The 22,891-nt window shown below is 42.1% G+C and overlaps 3 protein-coding genes across 4 annotated transcripts; 2 read left to right on the top strand and 1 right to left on the bottom strand.

The window, feature by feature from the left end:
- The first annotated feature begins 2,113 nt into the window (after positions 1-2,113).
- Positions 2,114-21,434, top strand: LOC117146686 (chondroitin sulfate synthase 2). Of its 2 annotated transcripts, none has more exons than XM_033313059.1 (6): positions 2,114-2,935; positions 15,682-16,323; positions 18,402-18,557; positions 18,632-19,234; positions 19,295-19,790; positions 19,857-21,434. In XM_033313059.1, the coding sequence occupies exons 1-6, from the start codon at positions 2,726-2,728 to the stop codon at positions 20,192-20,194; spliced, it is 2,445 nt and encodes an 814-aa protein (XP_033168950.1). In that variant the 5' UTR covers positions 2,114-2,725; the 3' UTR covers positions 20,195-21,434. The 2 variants fall into 2 exon arrangements, with proteins under 2 accessions (XP_033168950.1, XP_033168951.1); XM_033313060.1 differs by lacking the exon at positions 2,114-2,935 and adding an exon at positions 14,916-15,337.
- Positions 5,445-8,065, top strand: LOC117146688 (ferritin heavy chain B). The gene is made up of 2 exons (XM_033313062.1): positions 5,445-6,490; positions 6,548-8,065. Exons 1-2 carry the CDS (start codon positions 6,356-6,358, stop codon positions 6,971-6,973), a joined length of 561 nt encoding a protein of 186 aa, XP_033168953.1. The 5' UTR covers positions 5,445-6,355; the 3' UTR covers positions 6,974-8,065.
- LOC117146687 (probable alpha-aspartyl dipeptidase) lies at positions 21,403-22,629 on the bottom strand. The gene is made up of 3 exons (XM_033313061.1): positions 22,354-22,629; positions 21,631-22,191; positions 21,403-21,515 (listed from the first exon to the last, which is right to left on the bottom strand). Exons 1-3 carry the CDS (start codon positions 22,452-22,454, stop codon positions 21,455-21,457), a joined length of 723 nt encoding a protein of 240 aa, XP_033168952.1. The 5' UTR covers positions 22,455-22,629; the 3' UTR covers positions 21,403-21,454.
- Positions 22,630-22,891: the final 262 nt, after the last annotated feature.

Here is a 22,891-nt window from a genome sequence, read left to right as displayed (position 1 = left end):
GTTTTCAGTAGACACCCGCTACTGATTATCATCGCCTGGTATTTAAAATCGAAAGATCCAAAAATTTTGCACAAAAATGCGCATTTTGTAGGCCAAATTGAGAGATTTTTCGGTTTAAATTACCAGGCGAAGAAGAATTCCAGAAGATGACCAACGATAAGTTGGTTTTCAGTAGTCACCAGCTACTGATTATCATCGCCTGGTATCTAAAATCGAAAGATCCAAAAATTTTGCACAAAAATGCGCATTTTGTAGGCCAAATTGAGAGATTTTTCGGTTTAAACTACCAGGCGAACAAGAATTCCAGAAGGTGACCAACGATAAGTTGGTTTTCAGTAGACACCCGCTACTGATTATCATCGCCTGGTATCTAAAATCGAAAGATCCAAAAATTTTGCACAAAAATGCGCATTTTGTAGGCCAAATTGAGAGATTTTTCGGTTTAAACTACCAGGCGAACAAGAATTCCAGAAGGTGACCAACGATAAGTTGGTTTTCAGTAGACACCCGCTACTGATTATCATCGCCTGGTATTTAAAATCGAAAGATCCAAAAATTTTGCACAAAAATGCGCATTTTGTAGGCCAAATTGAGAGATTTTTCGGTTTAAATTACCAGGCGAAGAAGAATTCCAGAAGATGACCAACGATAAGTTGGTTTTCAGTAGTCACCAGCTACTGATTATCATCGCCTGGTATCTAAAATCGAAAGATCCAAAAATTTTGCACAAAAATGCGCATTTTGTAGGCCAAATTGAGAGATTTTTCGGTTTAAACTACCAGGCGAACAAGAATTCCAGAAGGTGACCAACGATAAGTTGGTTTTCAGTAGACACCCGCTACTGATTATCATCGCCTGGTATCTAAAATCGAAAGATCCAAAAATTTTGCACAAAAATGCGCATTTTGTAGGCCAAATTGAGAGATTTTTCGGTTTAAACTACCAGGCGAACAAGAATTCCAGAAGGTGACCAACGATAAGTTGGTTTTCAGTAGACACCCGCTACTGATTATCATCTATCATCGCCTGGTATCTAAAATCGAAAGATCCAAAAATTTTGCACAAAAATGCGCATTTTGTAAGCAAAATTGAGAGATTTTTCGGTTTAAACTACCAGGCGAACAAGAATTCCAGAAGGTGACCAACGATAAGTTGGTTTTTCGCATTTTTTGTAAGGGGTACCATCATCAAAATTTGCGAAAAATTGAAAAATCCTAGAATTCCCAAACTTTAATGGAAATCGATTGGGATTTAAAAAACAAACTCAACGAGGTATGACATTCCTTATTTGGGTCATTATTTCCAATGTTTTGATCAAAATACCGAATATTTATTTTACAAAACATTAGGGAAACTATTTTTGGCAAAAAATCAATATCCAAGTTCATATGTCCCGCCGATCGCACTCTTATCGAAATATCGATATAATGTTATTTTAAAAATGGAAATTGTCTGCGCTACGTGTAGAAATAGAAAAACGCATTCTCTTTGAAAACCGTGAATCAAATTGTAATGAAATTCATTGCATTAACAATTAATAAAATTATAAAACTTTTGAGATATCGTTCAACATGGTACTCTGTAAACACAGTAATAAATATTTAAATCTTATTGTTAATAAAGCGGCTTTTGATGTGGATAGGCTGTGTTGCTTGTACTGGAGAAGGCGGCATTTTTAAATACTATAAAAATCTTACAATGTTATGTGAGGTTTCTGGAAAACTGTGGATAATATTTTGATTAATTTTTCTGTTACTGCTTTTTTTTTAAATTTTTCTGAAATATCCATTAGGAAATTTTTTTTGTGCTCTAGCGTGCATTTTGAACATGCTCTGCGAGTGGAGATATTTCCCAAAAAGTCGGAAGCCAAACTTTCAATTGCATATCTAATATACTTTTTTAAGTCCTATAAACTTAAGTCGCACATAGATTGTTAGATCTTTCTTTTCTTAACGGCTTTGCATTTTTAATTTTTAAAATGGTTGATGGCAGTGTGAAAACTTCGCAGTGTGAACACCACAACTATCGAAGATCGATACGAAATAGCGATGGATGCAATCGATGTTTGCGGGGCCTACCAATCGATGTACAACCACCACTGGCGGTCACTTCAGTTGTTTACTTTTTTACTTTGCGTGCAGCGGAAAACCGGGCCGAATTGAACTGCTCGAATTTTTTTTATTATTTTTTTTTGCCACCCTTGCCGCCGTATTTTGCCGCAAATTGGTGTAAATAGAAGAGAGGAAGCGATTGTAATGAAAGCGCGCGGTTTTTTCAGTGTGTGAAAATGTATCGAAAATGAAAGAAGTGAAGAAGGCGCAAAGAGAGCTGCTAAAGAAGTGCGTGCCGAAAAAAGAGAGCGGCGAAAAGTGCCAAAAATAAAACGACAAAATAGAAACCGAAAGAAAAATAAATTAAAACAGGCTCCGGAGAAAGGCGATCGAAAGGAGAAGAACGAACGAAGAGTGAGAGAGGCGAAAGCAACAGCAACAAGTGGGCGAAGATGTGCAAATGACAAATTGGTCAAAACTCCGACTCCTGTTTCCCTCGCTCTCTCGCTCTCTCTCACGCACTCCCTCGCGCTCACGCACACTCGCACGCACATCCCCGTCATTGGCCATCTCGCTCGCACGCGTTGAAAACGAGAACGGGAACAGGAACAGGAATTGGGAACAGCCGACGGTCAAGTTCAAGTGGGAACGGAAACGGAAGGCGCACGGAAAACATGCGGAGACCCTTTACAGCTTTGAATCGCAATCACTACTTCGTCATCGGCCTGCTCCTGGGCCTCCTGCTCAGCTGGCACATTCCGCAGGACATCTGGGAGGAGGAGTGTCCCGAGGAGGCCGCCGAGAATCTGCTGATCGAGCGATTCGGCCAGGAGTTCGAGCCCCACTTGAATCTGATCAACAAGCCGCTGGCGGCCAAGAAGCCGGTAAGTCACTGTTCCCAGTTTAGAGCCCCATGAAATGCATAACGGTACAAGTACGATCGTTTAGGGAGGAGTTCTTTAAATTATTTTAGTATCTTTTGATATAGTCGCTGCATATTGAATATTATATATAATTATGTATCAAATAATACATCACGATATAGCCGTTTATTTATTAAACAATTTTCACAACTTTGTTGATTTGCAGATGAAGAAATTTATCCAACATCGTGCTTTATTTTCGGTAAAACACTCTGCATAATAGCCACTAACATTTCCGCATGAGAATATATTTAATATTAAAATTATTATTGGGATCATTTTATATATCTTTAACCCTAAATCGTAATCTTTAGCCAATTGGAATGTTGTCGGGGTTCCGAAAAACATAAGTTTCAATAAGCGAGTTTCTGAGGATGATGGGTATGTGATTATTTGCAAAACTCATCAGGGGGCTTCCAATGCCATGCATGCTTATTAGACGGAAGTTATTAATGGATTCATTGTTGTACCGATTTGTACCGATCTAATCAATAGAATAATCGGAATACAAATCCACGAAATCGTATTTCTCAAATCGCAATCCGCTTCGATTTGCGGCGCCTCCTTGGCTTTCTGTGAAATGGTAGACGAAAATGCAAATGTTTAGTCGTCGACGGCATTGGCCACACATGTCTCATATGTATATGCACGAATATATGTACATATATTTATACATATATCATCGAACAACGGACAGTGCTGATAAGGCTTTATTGACCTTCCTGCTTATCGCCGGAACGCCACACTCGACTACCCTGAATTTCTTTAACCAGGATTGATCAAAGCTAAAGACATCTTAACACCTTCTGAAAGCATAGAAAATTGCTAGTTTTTAAGAAGTAACCTAAAAGATGTCATTAGACTGTTGCAAATCTCTTAAAACATACATTTTGTTCCAGATGCAACATTCAAGCTCTGTGAAATACTAAAAACTTCAACCTATGGATATTCGCAGGATAAGAATCATACTGAAAACCTCTTCACTTGCTGGGCAACACACGTGTGTCCCATAATGGGACATCTAGTTTCCCTAGAAACCGCCCAATCAACAAGTTATACTTTCCGAGCGGTCACTGTAATTAGCACCGAACATTTGTTTCACATGTTGCTTAAAGTGTTTCCCGGGTGCAATGACCCATTCCACAATGCCTATAAAGCCTGTGACCGATTCGATTTTGCATTGATTTTTGATCAGTTTACATGTATATATTACTTCGATTGGAATTATTCCGGCAAAACCTTTGAATTTTTATTTACTCTGGCGTGTCTTGTGGAAAGTTCTCAAATTTTCCCGCCCTCATTTCCCCGTTTGACGATCGTATTTCACAGTTTTGCATGCACTGCGACTGTAAATTCCAGACGATCGGGTGCTTGTAAATTAAAATTTAAATAAATAAACGCATTGGAAATTATGACCGGCAGCAAAAAGTAAATGAATGTTAACTGATACACCGTTCGTATGTATTGTAAATTATTCGTATGTTGCGACGGCGATCGAAGGCACAATTTATTGAATTGAAAAATGTGCGCAAAGAAACACGTGATATTCTGAAATAGTCGAGCCGGGAATACGCTTTAAGATATAATAAATATTTCAGCAGCTTATATTTATACAAAAATGTCGATGGTACAAATTTCCAAAATTTATTTATATGCATACAATTTAATATTTTTTTTCTTAGTATACCTATTTTAATTTAGTTAATTTTTAGAACAAGTTGTATGCCCTTTGAAAGAGCATCATGCCGACAATAGCTCAAATCGATTAAATATTTTCGTATGCCGTACGCTATTTTCGACCTCATGTTCAGCAAATTATGTTGGATTTTTTTCCTTTTACCTCATATGCTGACGTTTGAGTTTTGTTTAACACGTCGAATGTATATAATCTTTTTGTGACGCCGCAGCTTAATTTAATGTTAATAATTTGTTGCACGTTTTTATGACACTGCAAACTGGATTGTTGCCATTATTTTGGAGGTGATGTAAAAGTGTCGCTGAAGTTGTCACACTTGTCCAAATTAAAATCTTGTCGGCATTACGGGAGTGGAATTCAAAATTTAACTGAGTTCCGATGTGGATTTTCTTGAAATTCAATATGCTTAAGTACTTGTACAACTTTAATCTTCTTATCGAGCAGTTGCAAATTCTAGAAATTTTCTGTGTTCAAAACCCTAAACATTTTCCATTCGCCACTTAAATATTGAATAAGATAATAATTTTCATTTTTATTGCGACTAAACATGTTAATTGCCTCTATAAACATACAAGATCATATGCCATCGTTCACTTAATAAGTGTATATTATTTAATCACAATCATAGGGCAAATTGTTTCATAATGCTAGAAAAAAACGTGAAGACTCATCTAAAAATGTTTGCTATTTTTTTCGGTTGTTTTTTGTCCAGTTCAACGATGATTTGCATAACTCCTATGTGTTTTTGGTTCGTTTTCCTGTGTGTCGGTGAAAATGACCACTTATATCTTTATTATTGCCTTTTTATGGGGCGCACATGGCCTAAGAGTCACCATTTCTTTGTTGGTCTTTTAATGTGCGTAATGAGTGGATGTTTGTAGTAAAGTGCGGGTAGTCTTGGCCACCTGGATGTTCATGGAAAATGTTTTGGAAACTCCGGCTTAGGGGATCCTAACATTTTCCATACCCTATACGAAAGCATTTCATTGGAAATACAAAATATGATGGTATGTTTTCTATCCTTTAATAAATTACATTTTTTATTTTAACCTGCATGGGCTGTAGTAATTTTCTGTATCAGCAATATTTTGGGGGGAAAATGCTTCCATACCCTGTGGGAAAGGGTATAACTAGTTTATACAAAACTCGGACAAAAGTCGTCTTCCATTCACTTAATAAAAGACAATAACTGCGTTTACTTAGTTTGTCCGTGTTCGTGTGTACTTGTTGAAGTTAAAGCAAACATTTCTGGACACAGATATTTAACTATATACATATGATATGTATCTGTATCTATAAGCTATACGTACGTACGCATATAGATGCGAACGAACCGAGTGAGAGATTGTGTACACACTATTGCTAAGTGGAAGTTAAGTGAAATCAGAGCCGGCAGCACTTTGAACTCCAACCCGTCGTTTTTTGGCCGTCCGAACGGCGGATCACCACCTCCTTCAGATCGCGAGATCTGGATATTTGGTTATTTGGAGATGAGATCAATGGACGAACTTAGATGGATCGTATCCGATCCATCGACACCTGTCCGAACCGACCCAGTTGCCTTTTAGACATACTGTTTGTGTTTTGACTTTCAATTCCAAATTGTATAGGTTTCCAAATTTTCAAAAAAAAAAAAAAAAAAATCCAAAAAAAAAACAGAATAAAATTCAAAAAGAAGCGAAGACATGGCGTGGTGCTTCCGCGACATTCGGCGCCACATGTGCATGCTGATGCGTCAGAACTTCGCCAAAAGTTGCGAGAAGAAGCTAAACGAGCAGATCAACATGGAGTTGAAGGCATCCCACCAGTATCTGGCCATGGTAAGGTTTCCCAATAGGGAATATATATGTACGTACTATGCGTCCAATCCCCCGTAGGCCTACCATTTCGATCGCTCCGATATCAGTTCGCCCGGAATGCACCGATTCTTCCTGAAGGCGAGCGCCGAGGAGCGGGAGCACGCGGAGAAGATCATGACGTACATGAACAAGCGGGGTGGTCTTATCATTTTGAGCAGTGTACCACAGCCGCTGCCCTGTTTCGCCGACAGCTTGGATGCACTGAAGCACGCAATGAAAATGGAACTGGAGGTCAATAAGCATCTGCTCGACTTGCACGCCCTGGCTGGCAAGGAAGCGGATCCGAATCTCTGCGATTTCATCGAGGCCAACTTCCTGCAGGAGCAAGTGGATGGCCAGAAGATCCTCGCCGACTATATCAGCCAATTGGAGAAGGCGCAAAACCAGGTGGGCGAGTTCCTGTTCGACAAGTATATGGGCAGCGGCATGCATCCTGCGAAATGAATACCCCAAAATGGACCACCATCCGATGAAGAATGCGTATTATAATTGGCGGACCCATGTGTGTGTTCAGTAAAGATTCGTTTTTTGGCCGATCAATGGGTTTGCCTTTTTTTCCTTTTTTTTGCTGCCACATTATCAGGTGGCTGGCGTAAAACTAACTCTATAAATAAACTCGCTTATCGGCTCCAAAAGTTTCGCAAGATTCTAATTGAAATCGACACCGAAACTGAATCCAAAAACAAAGCTCCACGAAATCAACAGCTAAACCCATCTGATAACCCTTTAGTTGGACCATAGTGGATAGTATTGGATAGTACATCTGCTTTGATCAGTGTTGTCAAACGGTTTGTAATCAAATGACTCAATATTGCTGTTAGATGATGGTGATCTGGAATCTATAAAGATAAAAGTTAAAAGAAGCCTGACATTAAACTACATTTGTTCTACCCATTATATAATAAAACACTTGGAACTTGACGATGAAGCAGTTGGTCTATACGATAAGCATTTGTGACGTATTAATAGGTTATCTATATAGATTGAGATCGTGGCAGTCGGCAAGACACGCCAAAGATAGTAACTCATTCATTTGGTTACATAGAACATAGAAAATAAGTGCAGTGTTTCGAAACATGGTACTAAATCGAATTAAATTTTTCCGATCTAATCTCCGAAATCATGATCCCCTCTGGGAGTTTGTGGGGCATTCCCACATTGGCCAGCGAACTCACCCAGATCGCAGGGATCGTCATTCAGAACTGAATGCTGAACTGAATGGTAAGATCTTGGCGGGGCTTAATTGAAAAGCGCGTCGCATTTCCGGTCTAAAGTCTGAGGTTCGGAGGCATTTATACGAAGGCAGACTGTACGTACATACAGTGCGCTACAGATGCGGCCCCAATAAATTGCCATAAGCTGCGGACTAGACCAGACCAGACCAGACGATCTGTAGTAGTAGTAATCCTCCCCCGGCGGGCGGGCGTTAGAAAAACTCGGTGTCTGGTCGACGGCGTACTTGTCCCAATTAAGATTTCTGTCCAATCCAATACAATTTGCAGCTGGAAATGTGAAAAGCCTAGAGTTGCGAGATTGCCAGCTGCCCATATGCTGCATATATGTGCTATATGTGCTATATATGTACCTGATCCGTATGCCATGCATATGTCTCTGTATATCACTTGTGACGATGCAAAGGTGTCGCCTCTAGATCTGTCAATATAAGCCCTAGTTTAGATCTTAAAGATCTTAAACACCCGCATTATAAATCGTTTAATTTTGAATTGAGTCTTCAGTTACACCCTTGTACACTTATGTATTATTATATCGTCTTTTTAGTAACTAAATCACATCAATTTGAGTGGAGGTAATGCTGTTAGACATTACTCGAGTTATCGATACCCTGAGAGCCGTTCATTTGAGCTATAAAACCACGAACCTATAATTAAAATCCGCTTGCGATTCGATTGATAATTGAAACAATTACCGAGGGGTAGCCAATAGCCGATCCGTTGTTAATTTAAATAATTGATTTCGAATGCGGTTTCGTGACGTCTTCAACCAAATGACTAGAGGTCAATTGTAAATAGGAAACCGTAAGTAATTGTTGCAAAAAGATACATTGCCAAAATAATGGGAATGTATCTGGTAGCAACACAAAATTGCGTATTAAACTCGTTTTGAGAGCATCTAATAGAATAAACTGATTAAATAATTCAAATGCAATTAAATGGTGTAGTAATTGAATCATTTATAATGCTGCCGGCAGCACAACAACTAATAGATCACTTAAATCGAATGGCTGAGTTAATGAATCAAGTTTGCTTAAAACTAAAATCAATATTTACTTAGTCCATTTTTGAATTAACCCATGTATTAAAGTGGCTCACTCGCTGCAGATGTAAACCATGCGACTCATTACACTGCGCTTAAAAAAGCAAACACACCTTAAGTAGTCGGCCATATAAAATAATACACACGCTGGGCTATCTGGAGATTTATTACACCCAAAGCCGACGACGACGAGGGCCATATAATCACTGTAAACATTTATCGCGTCCTAAGTTCAAGTTGAACCTGCCAAGTGATTCATCGGGCCGAAAGTGAAGCCACTTCTTGTCAATTCCACAGAGTTTACCAAACCATCTAAACATCCGTGAGATACTAGGTTCGATTTCCGCAATGCTAGAATATTTTAACTTGCTTCGATGGATATTCAATCCTTGTTGGATTGTAATATAATAAATATTCTAAGAGGTAGTCGTATATTTTTCATTCATAGTTGTAAATAATATGATTTACTGTATGCAAAGATTTTATTGTATCGTTAGTTATGATATTATAAACAACTCGATTCTTAACAAAGAGGCTTACTATTATACTAAATTTTCTAGTTAATTAAATCACATTTTGGTCGTATTTATCACGTCGATATATCCAGGCTAACATAGATTGTCAATGGCGCTATTTCTTATTTATCTGACGAAAGAGTTGGGCCACCGAGTAAACAAAGAAAAATGCCCTATCTGTGTGTGTGCTTGGTATTTAATTAAATTTTGTGGAATGGAAATTGAAATTGGAAATGGCTTTTGCTCCCATTCCGGTTGGAGCACGGTGACGTCGTCTTAGCCATATCTATCTTCTGATAAGGCAGCACAATCGATAAGAAGTTTAGCCAGTTGGTTGGTTGCGGTCGTCAATAAATATACTCCTCTTAGCACCTTTTCCCACTTCCGTTGTTGTCATATTACGTCACAAGGCTGTTGGGAGCGTTTTTTACTACTTTTTTTTTTTTTTTTGATAACTCAACTTTTGTGCCATATACCCAAATGTGTTGGACCACGTGCCCCAAAAGATTTCCTCGATCTTTGGTGGAAATTTATCCACTGGCGGGAAAATTTATAAGCGATTTCAAGCGAAAATGTGTGGTTCATGTTCAGGTGAATGTGGATGTGGATGTGGGGAATTTGGATCCAAGATGCGAACTCATTGTTCAGGTGAACAAACCTTTTAGTGAATCACATTTATGCCAGGCATGGCCTTGTTGCCAAAAGCCGGCAATATTGTACAAATAGCCAGATACAGTGGTTCAATTTAATCATATCTATAAGGAATTCAGTATAGATGTAGGAATTAAAAGTTATTCTGGAAACAACGAACATAGCAAGTAAGAAGGGGTTTGCATTAAAGTTGCAACTATTTAGTTCAACTATTTATATTTATGTTCAAATTCAAACTTTTTCGAATCGCTTTCTTGATAAAATGGCAAAAAGCGACCACTGTTTCGATGTTGAAATGATGAAAGCACTGTATTCACTGAATTTCCCATGCATCATTCATATTTAGGAAAGCATTTTTATTTACCCAAAAACGCTACAAAATATCCAAGCGAACAAACACAGATCTCGAGAGCGATCTTAGCCCAAATGGATGTTGTGTTTTTTTTTCGCGGTGTTATTTTTACCCGTGGTTTATCTTTCGGCGATATTTACACATCTGATGATTGGCAAATGTGCGTGTGCGTCCAATCCTCCCCAGATCTGCCCCAATCCGCCGCCCATTTAGTCAGCGGGCGTATCTGTGGTATTGGCGCAAGGTCAGATCTTGAACCGATCCACTGCGGATCGGGGGATCAAGCTGCAACCCCAGCGCGGTAATTAAAGCACCACATGGAGCCATTAAGTGGCCAGCGATTGCATAGGAAACTGCACTATGCGAGCTACTCGCCACTGCACTGCCTGCAATTCAATTAAATCGCAAGTCAAATGGCTTTTCTCGATCGATTTGATTGGCTTAGCACGGAGAAAAAAGATTGGCAAAGAAAAGTGGGAAGAACAGAAAATAACTACCTCGAACGAACAAACGCAGCATATATCAACTGGCATTGAAACGATGATGATCTCACTCCAGCAAACCCTAAAAGAGTTTATGACATTCATGCAAACCACAATGCAAGAGCTTATGCGAAACCAAAATATGCTGATACAGCATCTTCTGTCATTCAAATCAATATAATGTCTCCACTTCAAATATCTATGTGGAACGCGAATGGCGTTTCACGGCATAAAAACGAACTTGCCCAGTTCTTATCCGATAAAAATATTGACGTCATGCTCCTCTCCGAGACACATCTAACAGACAAGCACAACTTCCATATCCCAGGATACTTATTCTACGCCACAAACCATCCGGACGGCAAAGCCCATGGGGGCACTGGTATACTTATCAGAGGTCGCATCAAACACCACCTTTATAACAGAACTGAAATGGACTACCTGCAATCCACTTCCATAAGCATGCAATCCAGCAGCGGCCCCGTCACTCTGGCCGCAGTCTACTGCCCACCTCGTTTTGTAGTTTCTGAGGACCAATTCACGGAATTTTTCAACTCACTCGGTGAGCGATTCATAGCGGCCGGTGACTACAATGCCAAGCATACGCACTGGGGATCACGTCTTCTGACCCCAAAGGGCAAACAACTTTATAACGCGCTCATTAAGCCGCGAAACAAGCTCGATCATGTGACTCCAGGTAGGCCTACATACTGGCCAGCAGATCCAAATAAGCTACCGGATCTCATTGACTTCGCAATAACAAGAAAGATTCCAAGAAATAATATTACGGCCGAGTCACTTGCAGAACTATCATCTGATCACTCTCCAGTTCTACTTACTCTCTGGCACCGACCACATATAACTGAGCGGCCCTACAGGCTGACAGGCAACAGGACCAACTGGGCAAGGTACGCGAAATATGTTTGTACTCACATGGAACCGACTCAAACAGTATTCACCGACGAGGATGTTGATCGCCTGGTCAAATCGATAGAGGAAACACTTGTTGCTGCAGCCAAGGCCTCTACACCTCCAGACACACACAAAATGACAAACCATAGCAAGACAAATCGTGAAATCGAACAGCTAGTACTTGAAAAACGAAGACTAAGAAGAGAATGGCAGAATCATAGATCCCCAACGGCTAAGGAACATCTAAAAATAGCAACACGTAAACTAACCAGGGCACTTAAGCTTGAGGAAGCCAACGCTCAGCATCTATATATCAAACAACTATCGCCCACCAGTAAAAGGAACCCTTTGTGGAAAGCACACAAAAGCATACAGCCACCGGCAGAAACAGTCGTTCCACTGCGAGGTCCCTCTGGAAGCTGGATACGCAGCGACGAAGATAGAGCTAATGCGTTCGCCGATCACCTTCAGAAAGTATTCCAACCAAATCCTGCTAGCAACTCATTTGTACTCCCTGTAGTAACTAAAAGCTTGCCCCCTATAAATCCAGTTACATTCAGCCAAAGTGAGATAGCATCTATCATAAAAGGTCTTAATCCCAAAAAATCACCTGGACATGACTTGGTGGCACCAAAAATGATCATAGAACTCCCACCGTGTGCGGTTCTGACCTTATGCCATCTCTTCAACGCTATTACGAAACTTGGATACTATCCCCAAAGGTGGAAAAAGGCGGTTATAGTAATGATTCCCAAGCCAGGCAAAGACAAAACGCAACCCTCATCCTACAGACCAATCAGTCTCCTAACGTGTCTCTCGAAACTGTTTGAAAAGGCATTTTTAAATCAACTAACTCCCTACTTAAGAAGGCGAAATACAATACCATCGCATCAGTTTGGCTTTCGCAAAAATCACGGAACGATCGAACAGGTCAATCGCATCACAAACGAAATTCGTACCGCTTTTGAGCACCGGGAATACTGTTCAGCTATATTCTTAGATGTTGCACAAGCATTTGACCGAGTCTGGCTGGAAGGACTAATGTACAAGATAACAAAACTGCTTCCCCAGAACACGCACAAAGTGTTCGAATCGTATCTCTTCAAAAGAGTGTTCTCAACCAGGTGTAACAGTTCAACTTCACACGACCGCGTTATCAATGCTGGAGTCCCCCAAGGTAGTGTACTGGGCCCCGTTCTTTACACCCTATTCACAGCAGACATGCCTACAAACTATCAGCTCACAACCTCTACGTTTGCTGACGATACCGCAATACTTAGCCGATCTAGATGCCCAGCAAAGGCAACAGAGCAACTTGCCTGCCATCTTAAAATAGTGGAAAGATGGTTTGCGGACTGGCGCATTAAGATAAACGAGACCAAAAGCAGACATGTAACCTTCACACTGAACAGACAAACCTGCCCACCCTGTACCCTGAACAATACACTTATCCCACAAGCAGACGTTGTAACATATCTCGGCGTTCACCTAGATAGACGCCTCACCTGGCGGCGACATATAGAATCTAAGAGGACTCATATGAAGCTTAAAGCAGCCAATCTTCACTGGCTTATTAACTACAACTCTCCCCTTAGTCTGGAATACAAAGTACTCCTCTACAATACCGTGCTGAAACCCATCTGGACATACGGCTGTGAACTATGGGGAAACGCTTCAAAAACCAACATTGAAATCATACAGCGAGCTCAGTCCACGATTCTGCGAACTATCACTGGGGCACCATGGTACCTACGCAGCGAAAGCATCCATAGAGACCTCCATATAAACCTTGTCAATGAGGAAATTCAGTTGAAAAAAAGTAAACATCAAGCAAAGCTCGCCGCACACGAAAATCCTCTCGCGAAGTCGCTTACGCGAGTCTACAGTCAGAGCCGACTGAAGCGCAAAGATTCTCCAGCCCAGCAAAGAAATCCTAGGGCCGTCTCTAACTAATACAATTACTTCATACTGTAATTAATATAAGTTATATAATAAGATTTGAATAATTATTGTTAGTCTCACAAAAAGAGAAGATCCAATAAATAACGCAATAAGTTTAAAAAAAAAAAAAAAAAAAAAAAAAGAAAAGTGGGAAATTTACGTGAATTTTCATGCATAATTACACAAAACTTAAAAGGAACATGTTGAAGTAATTATATTACTTACCATAAATGATTATATAAGTGTTTAGTGTATAGAAATACAAATTGCATATGGCATTGGATTTCTTTCTGTGCTAATATATGAATTAAGATAATCTAATCACTGATAATTGCTAGCTTATTGAGCCAGCACTCCACCTCTGCAGGTTGCATTTTCAGAATTTTGTAAGTTTTTGAAACAAACTCAAAACATGAAGTAATTCGTATCGAAACTGACCCTGGCCACTTTACGATGCCATATAAACACGGCAGCAAACAGCTTGTTTGCCGTTATTAAAAATCTATTAAGAATGCTTTTTAATTAGCCATAATTTCTGTAAACCGCACTAAACTGGACAAAAAAAAATAATAATAAAAAAAAATAAATAAAAGCACAAAATAACACGGCGAGTTGGTTCAAAGTGCTTGCACAACTTGGCAATTGTTTATTCGACGAGCTCCGTTGGCAGCCAAGGTGGAGTCACTGGCCTGGCGGATGGGAGCATCGGGAGGAGTGGCCGGCCACCTTGCACGCATCTCTTTGGGTTAAGATGGCCAGTACGCAAATTACCCGGTCAGGTTTGGCATACATGCAAATGGCGAAGGGCGGCCAACCGCCCACTTAAACGGCAGCAAAAGTGTGTTTACGAATTTGTGCCTGTTTCAATTCAAAAAAAAAAAATAATAATAAAAAAAAATGTAAAAAATTACCTGGCACAGTGAGTCACAAAAGTCTGAAGTTCCACGAAATTCTGGCCATACCTATATTCCATTAAATACGAAAACAAAAGCGCAGAAACCATTAAAAAATTTGGTGCTATAAATTAAGTGAGTATTTGTTTATAGCAGTTTTTATGAAGGTGAATGCTTTAAAAAGCCATACAAAATGTTGAAATATTCAAAAGTAAAATATAAAATTTGTAAACTATGCTTTTCATGCAAAGCTGCTTATCGAAAGTTGAATTTAATTTAGTTTAATTTAAATATTAAATGACAGAAAGGCAGCTTAATAGGCACAAGTCACATGTGGCTTCTTAAGAATTAACAAATAATAATAAATATTCTTTCGACGTTCCCGGAGAATCTAGTTGTCAACCTCTTGGAATCACATGGTATTAAATCCAAGACCTGACGTTATTATCACTGTATCTAGGCATTCTGGGAAACGCAATGGGTATTTTTGTTTTTTTCTTTTTTTCTACCTCGACGAGATAGTGGATAAAATAGCTACTCGAGGGGGAATACCTCGTCATCGTGCTGCCTGCCAAACTTTGGACAGTCATCTAATCGTAAAGGAAAAGAATTAAAATGTGCCCTCAAGTGGCCAACGAAAAATTGGAGCCACTCGAGAAGAGTCGCTTTACGAGTCCGTCGTTTTGAGTGCTCAAGCGTGGAGGAATATAGATGTAATTGGGCAGATAAAAGGCCCTTAACGCACTTTATACGCTTTGGAGTGCATGTCAGCGGCTAAAAATAGGCAGGTGAATATCAGGAGATAGTATTACTCATATTTCTAATTGGAATCGGTGGATGATCTTCAATCCTCTCGTATCGTGGTTGGCAATTGAAGCCACTCTTATATCACGAGGCATCCAGTTCGTTTTAAAAATAAACTCGCTTTTCAAACGAAGTCACGTAGAATGCGGCGTAATTCTAGAACTGATCCCCTGCCCGCAGATCGATCCACTTAGATATCAGGAATTTATGCATCCCCAATCATTGGAGAGGTTTTCAAGATCAGGGCACTCCGGAAATGGAGGGCCTTCAGATTTTCTCATGCTCTTGTTTCCTAATAATTCTAATTTATTTATTTTCCTTCTTGCAGGTGAAAAATGTGATTCGACCGCGTTACTACTCCTCAGAGCTGGGCATCCGGGAGAAGCTCTTCATCGGGGTGATGACCTCGCAGGAGCACATCAACAGCTATGCGACTGCCTTCAACCGCACCACCGCCCATCTGGTGAACAAGATCAAGTTCTTCATTTACGCGGACAGTGTGAAGACCAACTACAAGCTGAAGAACATCGTGGGATTCACGGACACGCGGGAGAGCCGCCGGCCGTTCCACGTGGTCAAGTATATTGCGGACAACTATCTGGATGAGTACGACTACTTTCTGCTGGTGCCCGACACCGTCTACGTGGATGCGCGCAAGCTGGTGAAGCTGCTCTACCACATGAGCATCACCTTTGACCTGTACATGGGTGGCGCCCGCATCGGCCTGGATCCTGCCGGTGGCGGTGCCTCCGCCGATGGCCAGTCGAACGAGGAGGAGGCACCCGGGGCCAGTGACCGCAACTACTGCTCCTTGGAGGCGGGCATCCTGCTCAGCAGCAGCGTCATCCGCAAGATGCGCAACAACCTGGAGCGCTGCGTCCGCATCGGGAGCACCAATGACCACAGTGTCAACATCGGGCGGTGCGTCAAGTACGCCAGTCGGGTGGCCGGTTGCCAGGAGAGCTTTCAGGTGAGTGAGTCGTCGATCTCCGATAGAAATGATTGAAGCATGTGCAATTTATTGGTGAATATCTCGATTAGATCTCTATATTCTATTTACGCTTTCTCAAAAATTCTCAAATTTTTGTGTTGAAATCAATGGGCGCCCTCCACTTGTCGTTTTATTTATTTAAACAATTTGCTGTTGAGTAAAAAAAACACACAGACGAAGCAGACATTCAAACAAATGTATCTTGATCTTTGGCCGAAAAAAAAAGTCAGTTCATTGATACAAAGTGCCAGAGATACCGGTTCGGTTGTTTTCTCAAATCAGTACGCTTGAGCAATAAAATAAAAAAGCAGTTTGACATTTGTTCAAATGTAAAACAATTACACCGAACAATAGTTCTCCATTGAATTACACCAATAAATGCAATAAATATGCAGTTAAAAAAAAAAAACTTAACCAACACTGCTGCACATTGACCCTGAAAAGCGGAGAAAAATAAGAGCAAAGCACCAGCAAACAAAGTACTTTTCAGCCCAGTGGCGTATTGTATGTTTGAAAAGGGGGTTCTTCTATTATATATATTATTATTATTTTCTGCATTAGGTAAATACCATAGGCTATGTATAATCTTAAGACTTAATCCCCAGCCTCTAAAATTCGCACGCCTCTGCTCGCAAAGATCTGGATGAGTAACCAAATTCAGAGCAAGACCAGAATCACTCAGTTGATGGACAACACAGTTTATTTAATTTCCAAGTAGCAACACAAGAATTTCTTTGCCGGCCAGTAGAGAGGGGGCGTGGCACTGGGCGGGTAAGCTGTGAATGTTAACTTTCGAGTCGTGACAGTTTGAGAGCCACTTGACGAACAGCTTAAGATACTTATTAGTATCTTATTCAAACTTATAGATGCGAGTGAACCTTTTTGGTGCCGTGGAATCGCATTCTCAGTTTATGCAATCTATTTTATTAATGTGGGAAACCAACAATTTAATAAAGTCACTAATTTATGTGTCTGTATCTATTTTTTGCCCTAATACAAGTACTAAACACCGTACTTCCGCTAATCGAAAGTACAGGTGGGTGTGTCTTGCTCATTATCATTTCTGATTATAGCTCTGTTTATATGAACACGCAGCTTATTTTTGCATAAACAGTCGAACCGTGAGTAAATGGAACTTTTTCCGTTGAGATGTTAGTTTTGCTTTCGTTTGATTTCGATTGCTGGGTTTGTTTGGATTGGATTTTATTTATGCGCTGCGGCAGCATGGAATGATTTATGTCCTATGTGTGGCGGTATCTGCAGAAAAAATGTTTAGTTGTGGTGATTATAATGCCACAGTGAATTCCAGCCATGAGTTGTATGCTTCAGCTGAAATTTAGTGTTTATTCAGTCATCTTTCTGAGGAAAAAACAGACCATTGGGTAAACATTGTCAACTATTTTCAATCTTCAAGCATAACGCTCATTTGATTATTATTTTGAATTAAGCATAGATTAAATAGTTTGGTAGTTTTAGTATTGAAACTTAAGTTAAACCTATGCTCAATATTAATTGTTGCATGAAATTATTACGATAGAATCCATATTTTGTTCTATTGATTAAACATTTTCCTTTAATTATGGGAGCTTTGCTGAATGTTATTATTTCCACTGCAGCTGTCTAAATAAAAACGGAGATATGCAAGTGTGTTTCGCTTAATTAACTGGCCCAAAGAGTTTGCCGAACGGCGTCTTCAAAAGCTGCAATTCGCTGGGGCATTGATTAATGTGCGCGGGCCAATTAAAAATGCTCCAAATGGATACAAATGCACAGAGTGTGTATGGATAAGTGCCAAAGATGTGGGCAAATCCGCGATCGAATGGGCGATCTTTGTTCCATTAGCGCGACATTGTTAATTTAATTAAGCTCGTTCCTTTTATTTTATGGATCGTAAAAGGGATCGCTTGTTGCGAGCATGTGGCACTGCTCCAGCCGTGGGATCCATGGCCCAACTTTCCTTCCACGGCATCGAGCGTTGGCCCTGAACCTGACCTTGACCATGCCCATGCCCATGTTCAACTCCAACTATATGTATCTGTATCTTTATTGACTTGCAGGGCATGCGGCAATTTAGCTACGCCTTGGATGCGCCGGACCGTCGTCATCGCGAATTCAGCGAATTGGCCAAGGAGGAGGCCTTTCGCAATGCCAGCACCGTGTATCCCGTCCAGACGCCGGAGGACTTCTACCGACTGCATGCCTACTACTCCAAGGTAAGCCAATAAACATTGATCAACTTGAAATGAAATCGGATGATTATTAATATTGAAAACCCATTGGTTTGCAGCACCACCTGGAGAAGGTGCAGGAGCGGGGCTATGCTTTGGAGCAGAAGTCGTACCGGATTGCCAATGGGAGTATATCGAACAAGATTCTCGAGATCCGGTGGCCACTGGGCGTGCCGCCACCGAGTGCGCCGGAGACGCGCCACGACATCCTCACGTGGCAGCTGCTCAACGGGACGCACAGCTTCCTGCCCAACGGCAATGCGGAGCATGCGGTGGCGACGCTGTCGCGAATCGAGGCGCTGGACTTTGCCAAGGTCCTGGAGATAGCACTACAGTATGCCGCACTCAAGCATCCGCGCCTGAGTTACCACAGCCTGCACAGTGCCTATCGGAAGTTCGATGCCACACGCGGCATGGACTACCAGCTGCATCTAAATCTGCAGGAGGGATCGGGTCGCAGTCGCCGGCTCGTGGTCAAGAGCTTTGAGGTGGTGAAGCCACTGGGTCGCGTGGAGGTGGTTCCCTCGCCCTACGTCACCGAGAGCACGAGAATTGCCATGTTGGTGCCCGCCTTTGAGCACCAGGTGCCGGATGCTCTCCTGTTTGTGGAACAGTACGAAAGGATTTGCATGCAAAACCAGGACAACACCTTCCTGCTGCTGGTGAGATCAAAACCATATACAATTTGAAGCCAGAATAATGTAATCTCTTTCGCCTCGTAGATCTTCATGTACCGACTGAACTCGCCCAGCAAGGGCGACGAGGATCCCTTCAAAGCACTGAAGACACTGGCCCTTGACTTGTCATCTAAGTACAAGACCGATGGCTCCCGGATCGCCTGGGTGTCCATCCGGCTGCCGGAGCAGCTGAGCGAGCCGGTGGATCCGCAGAGCTGGCTGCTGCACGCCTCCATGTACGGACCACGCCAGCTGCTCAGTCTGGTGGTTGCCGATCTGGCACTGCCCAAGCTGGGCCTCGAATCCCTCGTGCTGCTGGCCACACCAGGCATGGTCTTCAAGGCGGACTTTCTGAATCGCGTGCGCATGAACACGATACAGGGCTTCCAGGTGTACGCACCAATTGGCTTCCAGATGTACCCATGCCGCTGGGCGCAGTTCTGCCGTGAGTGCGACACCTGCGACGTGAGCCAGAGCAGTGGCTACTTCGATCGCCACAACCACGACGTGATCGCTTTCTACAGCCGGGACTATGTCCAGGGTGAGTGAGGGGGAAACTTTTCCAGTTAACTGGTATTTTATTTACTCCCTACTCCTTCCGCTTCAGCTCGCAAACTGTTACATCCGCAGGGACTGCCGATCATACGCAACGACCTGGACATCGACCAGCTGCTGCTGCAGCCTGCAGAGGAGACGCGACCACCGGGCGTGGAAAGCATCCTCGATATGTTCGTGGCGGCACAGCACTCGGTGCATATACTGCGCGGAGTGGAGCCGAATTTGCGCTTCGGCCAGGATGTGCGAAACCACCTGGCTCGCGGAGGAACGCTGCCGCATAGCGTGCCGGAACGCTGCGGTCGGGAGCAGTGCATCCACCTGGCGTCGCGCAAGCAGATCGGCGACGCCATAATACGCTACGAGGACAAAAGTATTCTACACAAATAGTTGGGATCCGATGGCTCCTTTCCAGCTCCAGCTCCAGCTCCTGCCTGTAATATCATCAGTTCCTTTTTAAGATATTCCCATTGTGTACATGACCGTGTGATTGATTGAGCAGAATGAATGAATGTGATCTCTGTGTGTGTGTGTGTGCATGATAACTCTTATACTCGCACCCAAGGCTTAAATTAAATCCTATTCAGAGTGAAGTGATGGTGGGACTGGGACCCAAGTATAAGACCAGCAGCGGACCTATCTCAATCCGAACTTAGTGTTTAGGCCTGGGCGATTCCCGTTGTTGCTTGCTTTAAAGTGAAACTTTCAATGCTCAAAAATGGTAGACAGCAATTAGTTAGTTGGTTAGTTAGTAATTAACGTAGCGTAGTTTTAGCTGCCAAAACTCGTAGGACAAATGTGGGACACTTGTTCGAGCCATTCAACAGACATTCGATTTTCGCATGTAAATACTTAGCATACGCCACGATATCTCTATTAACGATTCCTAGTAAGTTACGCAGGCACCATTGCACCATTGACTCCTCTTTAAACGACTAGTTAAGCTAAGTGTTATACTACTACACTAATCTAAGTGAAACGAACGATGTGGCTGTACGACAAATAACCAGATGCCGCCTTGCCTCAAAGTGTTACAATCCCTCTCAAAGACGGTGTGCCAAAAAAAAAAAAATAGGAATTGCTGTTGAAAAACTGGTCTAAATCGGGGAGTGCTTACTTTGACTATGTTCCTCTTTAAAAGTTAAAGCTTAAATCTTAGTATCGGCTGGGTGAAAATATAAACCATAATTCTATCGAAACTTTGCCCACGAAATAACAATCCAAAAGTATTGCCAATTGTCGGGGCTTTTGTGGCAACGAAGAAGCCCATTGTAAATAAAAAATATTATATTGTTAAGTGCTTGCCAGTTTCACTTAGCCGATGTCCATTGTTAGTGTATCCATGTTATCCATTTGACCATTTGCCAGCACATCAGTTTTAGCATCGAATAAGAAGTCTGCCAGTCAAATTCTTATCATTACGATAACGAGGGGAAATCCGATTAATTTATTACAAAATTTATTAGCTATATATGTACTCGCATGTACGCTCGTCAGGGTTTATCCCTCTACCCAAACTTTTTATACATTTAGTCATACTACTCTTTAGTTTACGTGTAGGAATTGTTGTTATTGCGGAATAAAACAAATTATGAATGTGCATATGTACAATAAACATCAATGTTTTTTTAATTCGATCGTGTTGCTTGGTTATTTCTGCAGCAGGAAGGTGAGATCCGCTTGGGGTGCTAGCTCCTCGGTGCCACCGTCACTGAAAAATAATTAATTAATGAACAACATAACAGTTATTCGAATGTAAAAAACCAACAAGCTAAACTTATGGAACCCATTTAAATCGTCTTGACCGATTGAAAGTGTGTACTTACGCCTTGAACAGCTTGGCATTGCGATCGCCCAGGAGGATGGCCTTCTCGCCCTGAACACGGACACTGGTGCCCTCGCGAAGACCCAGCACGGGCAGTCCATGGTATGCCACGAACTCCTCCAGCCGCTCGTCCCGCGTCTCGCCCTTGTGCCGACTGCCCGCCTCCGGATCCAGATAGTGCGGATTGATGTTGAAGGGGACGAGGGCGAGCGCCTCAAAGCTCGGCGGATAGACCACCGGCATGTCGTTGGTCGTGTGGATGGATCGGGTTGCCACATTCGTGCCCGCACTGCTGCCCACGTACGGCAGTCCACGCTGGAGCACCAGTTCCCTGATCGGATCGAGCAACTTCATCTCGTAGAGCGAGCGCAGCAGCACGAAGGTGTTGCCGCCGCCCACGAAGATGGCCTGTGCCTCCCTCAATGCCTGCTCGCGATCCGGCTTCGTGTGCAGTCCCTCCACATTGAATCCCCACGGCTGCAGTGCATCCCGCACAGTGGCAGTGTACTTGTCGTGATCCCGCAGAGCGTAGGGCACAAAGAGCACGGTCTTCACATTGGCACTGCAGGTAATTGGATGGTTTGTTCAATTAGCAATGAATGTTCCAAAAGTATAATAATGTATCTTAAAGATATAATCATTGTGCTACTTCATGTGACCTCTCATAGTTTGATTTACAATGCCTTAAGATCGTGATTGAAATAGCAATGACATGGACACCTACCTCTTGAAGAGATCCTCCAGCTGGGCGCGCGCATGCTCCAAGTAGCCATGGCCGTGCAAACGCGACGAGGATAGCAACAATAGGTTCCGTGCACTGACCATTTCTATAGCAATCTAATCGTGGGCCAATGCATGGGCTGGATGGTTCAGCCAGTCGACCAGATTATCAGGGTTTTATGGCCAGCCGCTAGGGATGGGCTCCAGAAATATCGGAGCAAGTACCTCCGCCCAGCGAGCTTATCACAGGGCGCCGGAAAGCCATGGGTGTGGGTGAAATTCCCTGAAAAGGGGTTTATTTTCCAGAAATTTAACCACTCCATAGCCGTGTAAAGTATATATTCTGCGTATCTGCGAGTTCTTCGATATCGATAGGAAACTCTCCACGTCAATGGAACCCTGATACCAGATGAAAAGGTATCGATACCATATATACATATATACGATTTCCATTTGGTGCATCCTTGCACTTACGATGCACTGGAATCGAGCGCGATTTTTGAATTTTAACTGGGCAATTTGGTTTCATTATAAAGAAATTC

Source organism: Drosophila mauritiana, chromosome X (assembly GCF_004382145.1).
Source record: "Drosophila mauritiana strain mau12 chromosome X, ASM438214v1, whole genome shotgun sequence".
Classification (NCBI taxonomy): Eukaryota; Metazoa; Arthropoda; class Insecta; order Diptera; family Drosophilidae; genus Drosophila; species Drosophila mauritiana.
This window is presented reverse-complemented; position numbering and strand designations above follow the sequence as displayed.

Bases quoted from the DNA above. Each gene is read 5' to 3' on its own strand.
- LOC117146686 (XM_033313059.1), top strand. From the start codon at position 2,726: ATGCGGAGACCCTTTACAGCTTTGAATCGCAATCACTACTTCGTCATC. The intron at 2,936-15,681 runs GTAAGTCACTGT...TCCTTCTTGCAG, and splicing joins CGCTGGCGGCCAAGAAGCCG to GTGAAAAATGTGATTCGACC. The intron at 19,791-19,856 runs GTGAGTGAGGGG...CTTCCGCTTCAG, and splicing joins CAGCCGGGACTATGTCCAGG to CTCGCAAACTGTTACATCCG.
- LOC117146688 (XM_033313062.1), top strand. From the start codon at position 6,356: ATGGCGTGGTGCTTCCGCGACATTCGGCGCCACATGTGCATGCTGATG. The intron at 6,491-6,547 runs GTAAGGTTTCCC...AATCCCCCGTAG, and splicing joins CCCACCAGTATCTGGCCATG to GCCTACCATTTCGATCGCTC.
- LOC117146687 (XM_033313061.1), bottom strand. From the start codon at position 22,454: ATGGTCAGTGCACGGAACCTATTGTTGCTATCCTCGTCGCGTTTGCAC. The intron at 22,192-22,353 runs GTAGGTGTCCAT...AATTACCTGCAG, and splicing joins CTGGAGGATCTCTTCAAGAG to TGCCAATGTGAAGACCGTGC. The intron at 21,516-21,630 runs GTAAGTACACAC...ATTATTTTTCAG, and splicing joins AATGCCAAGCTGTTCAAGGC to TGACGGTGGCACCGAGGAGC.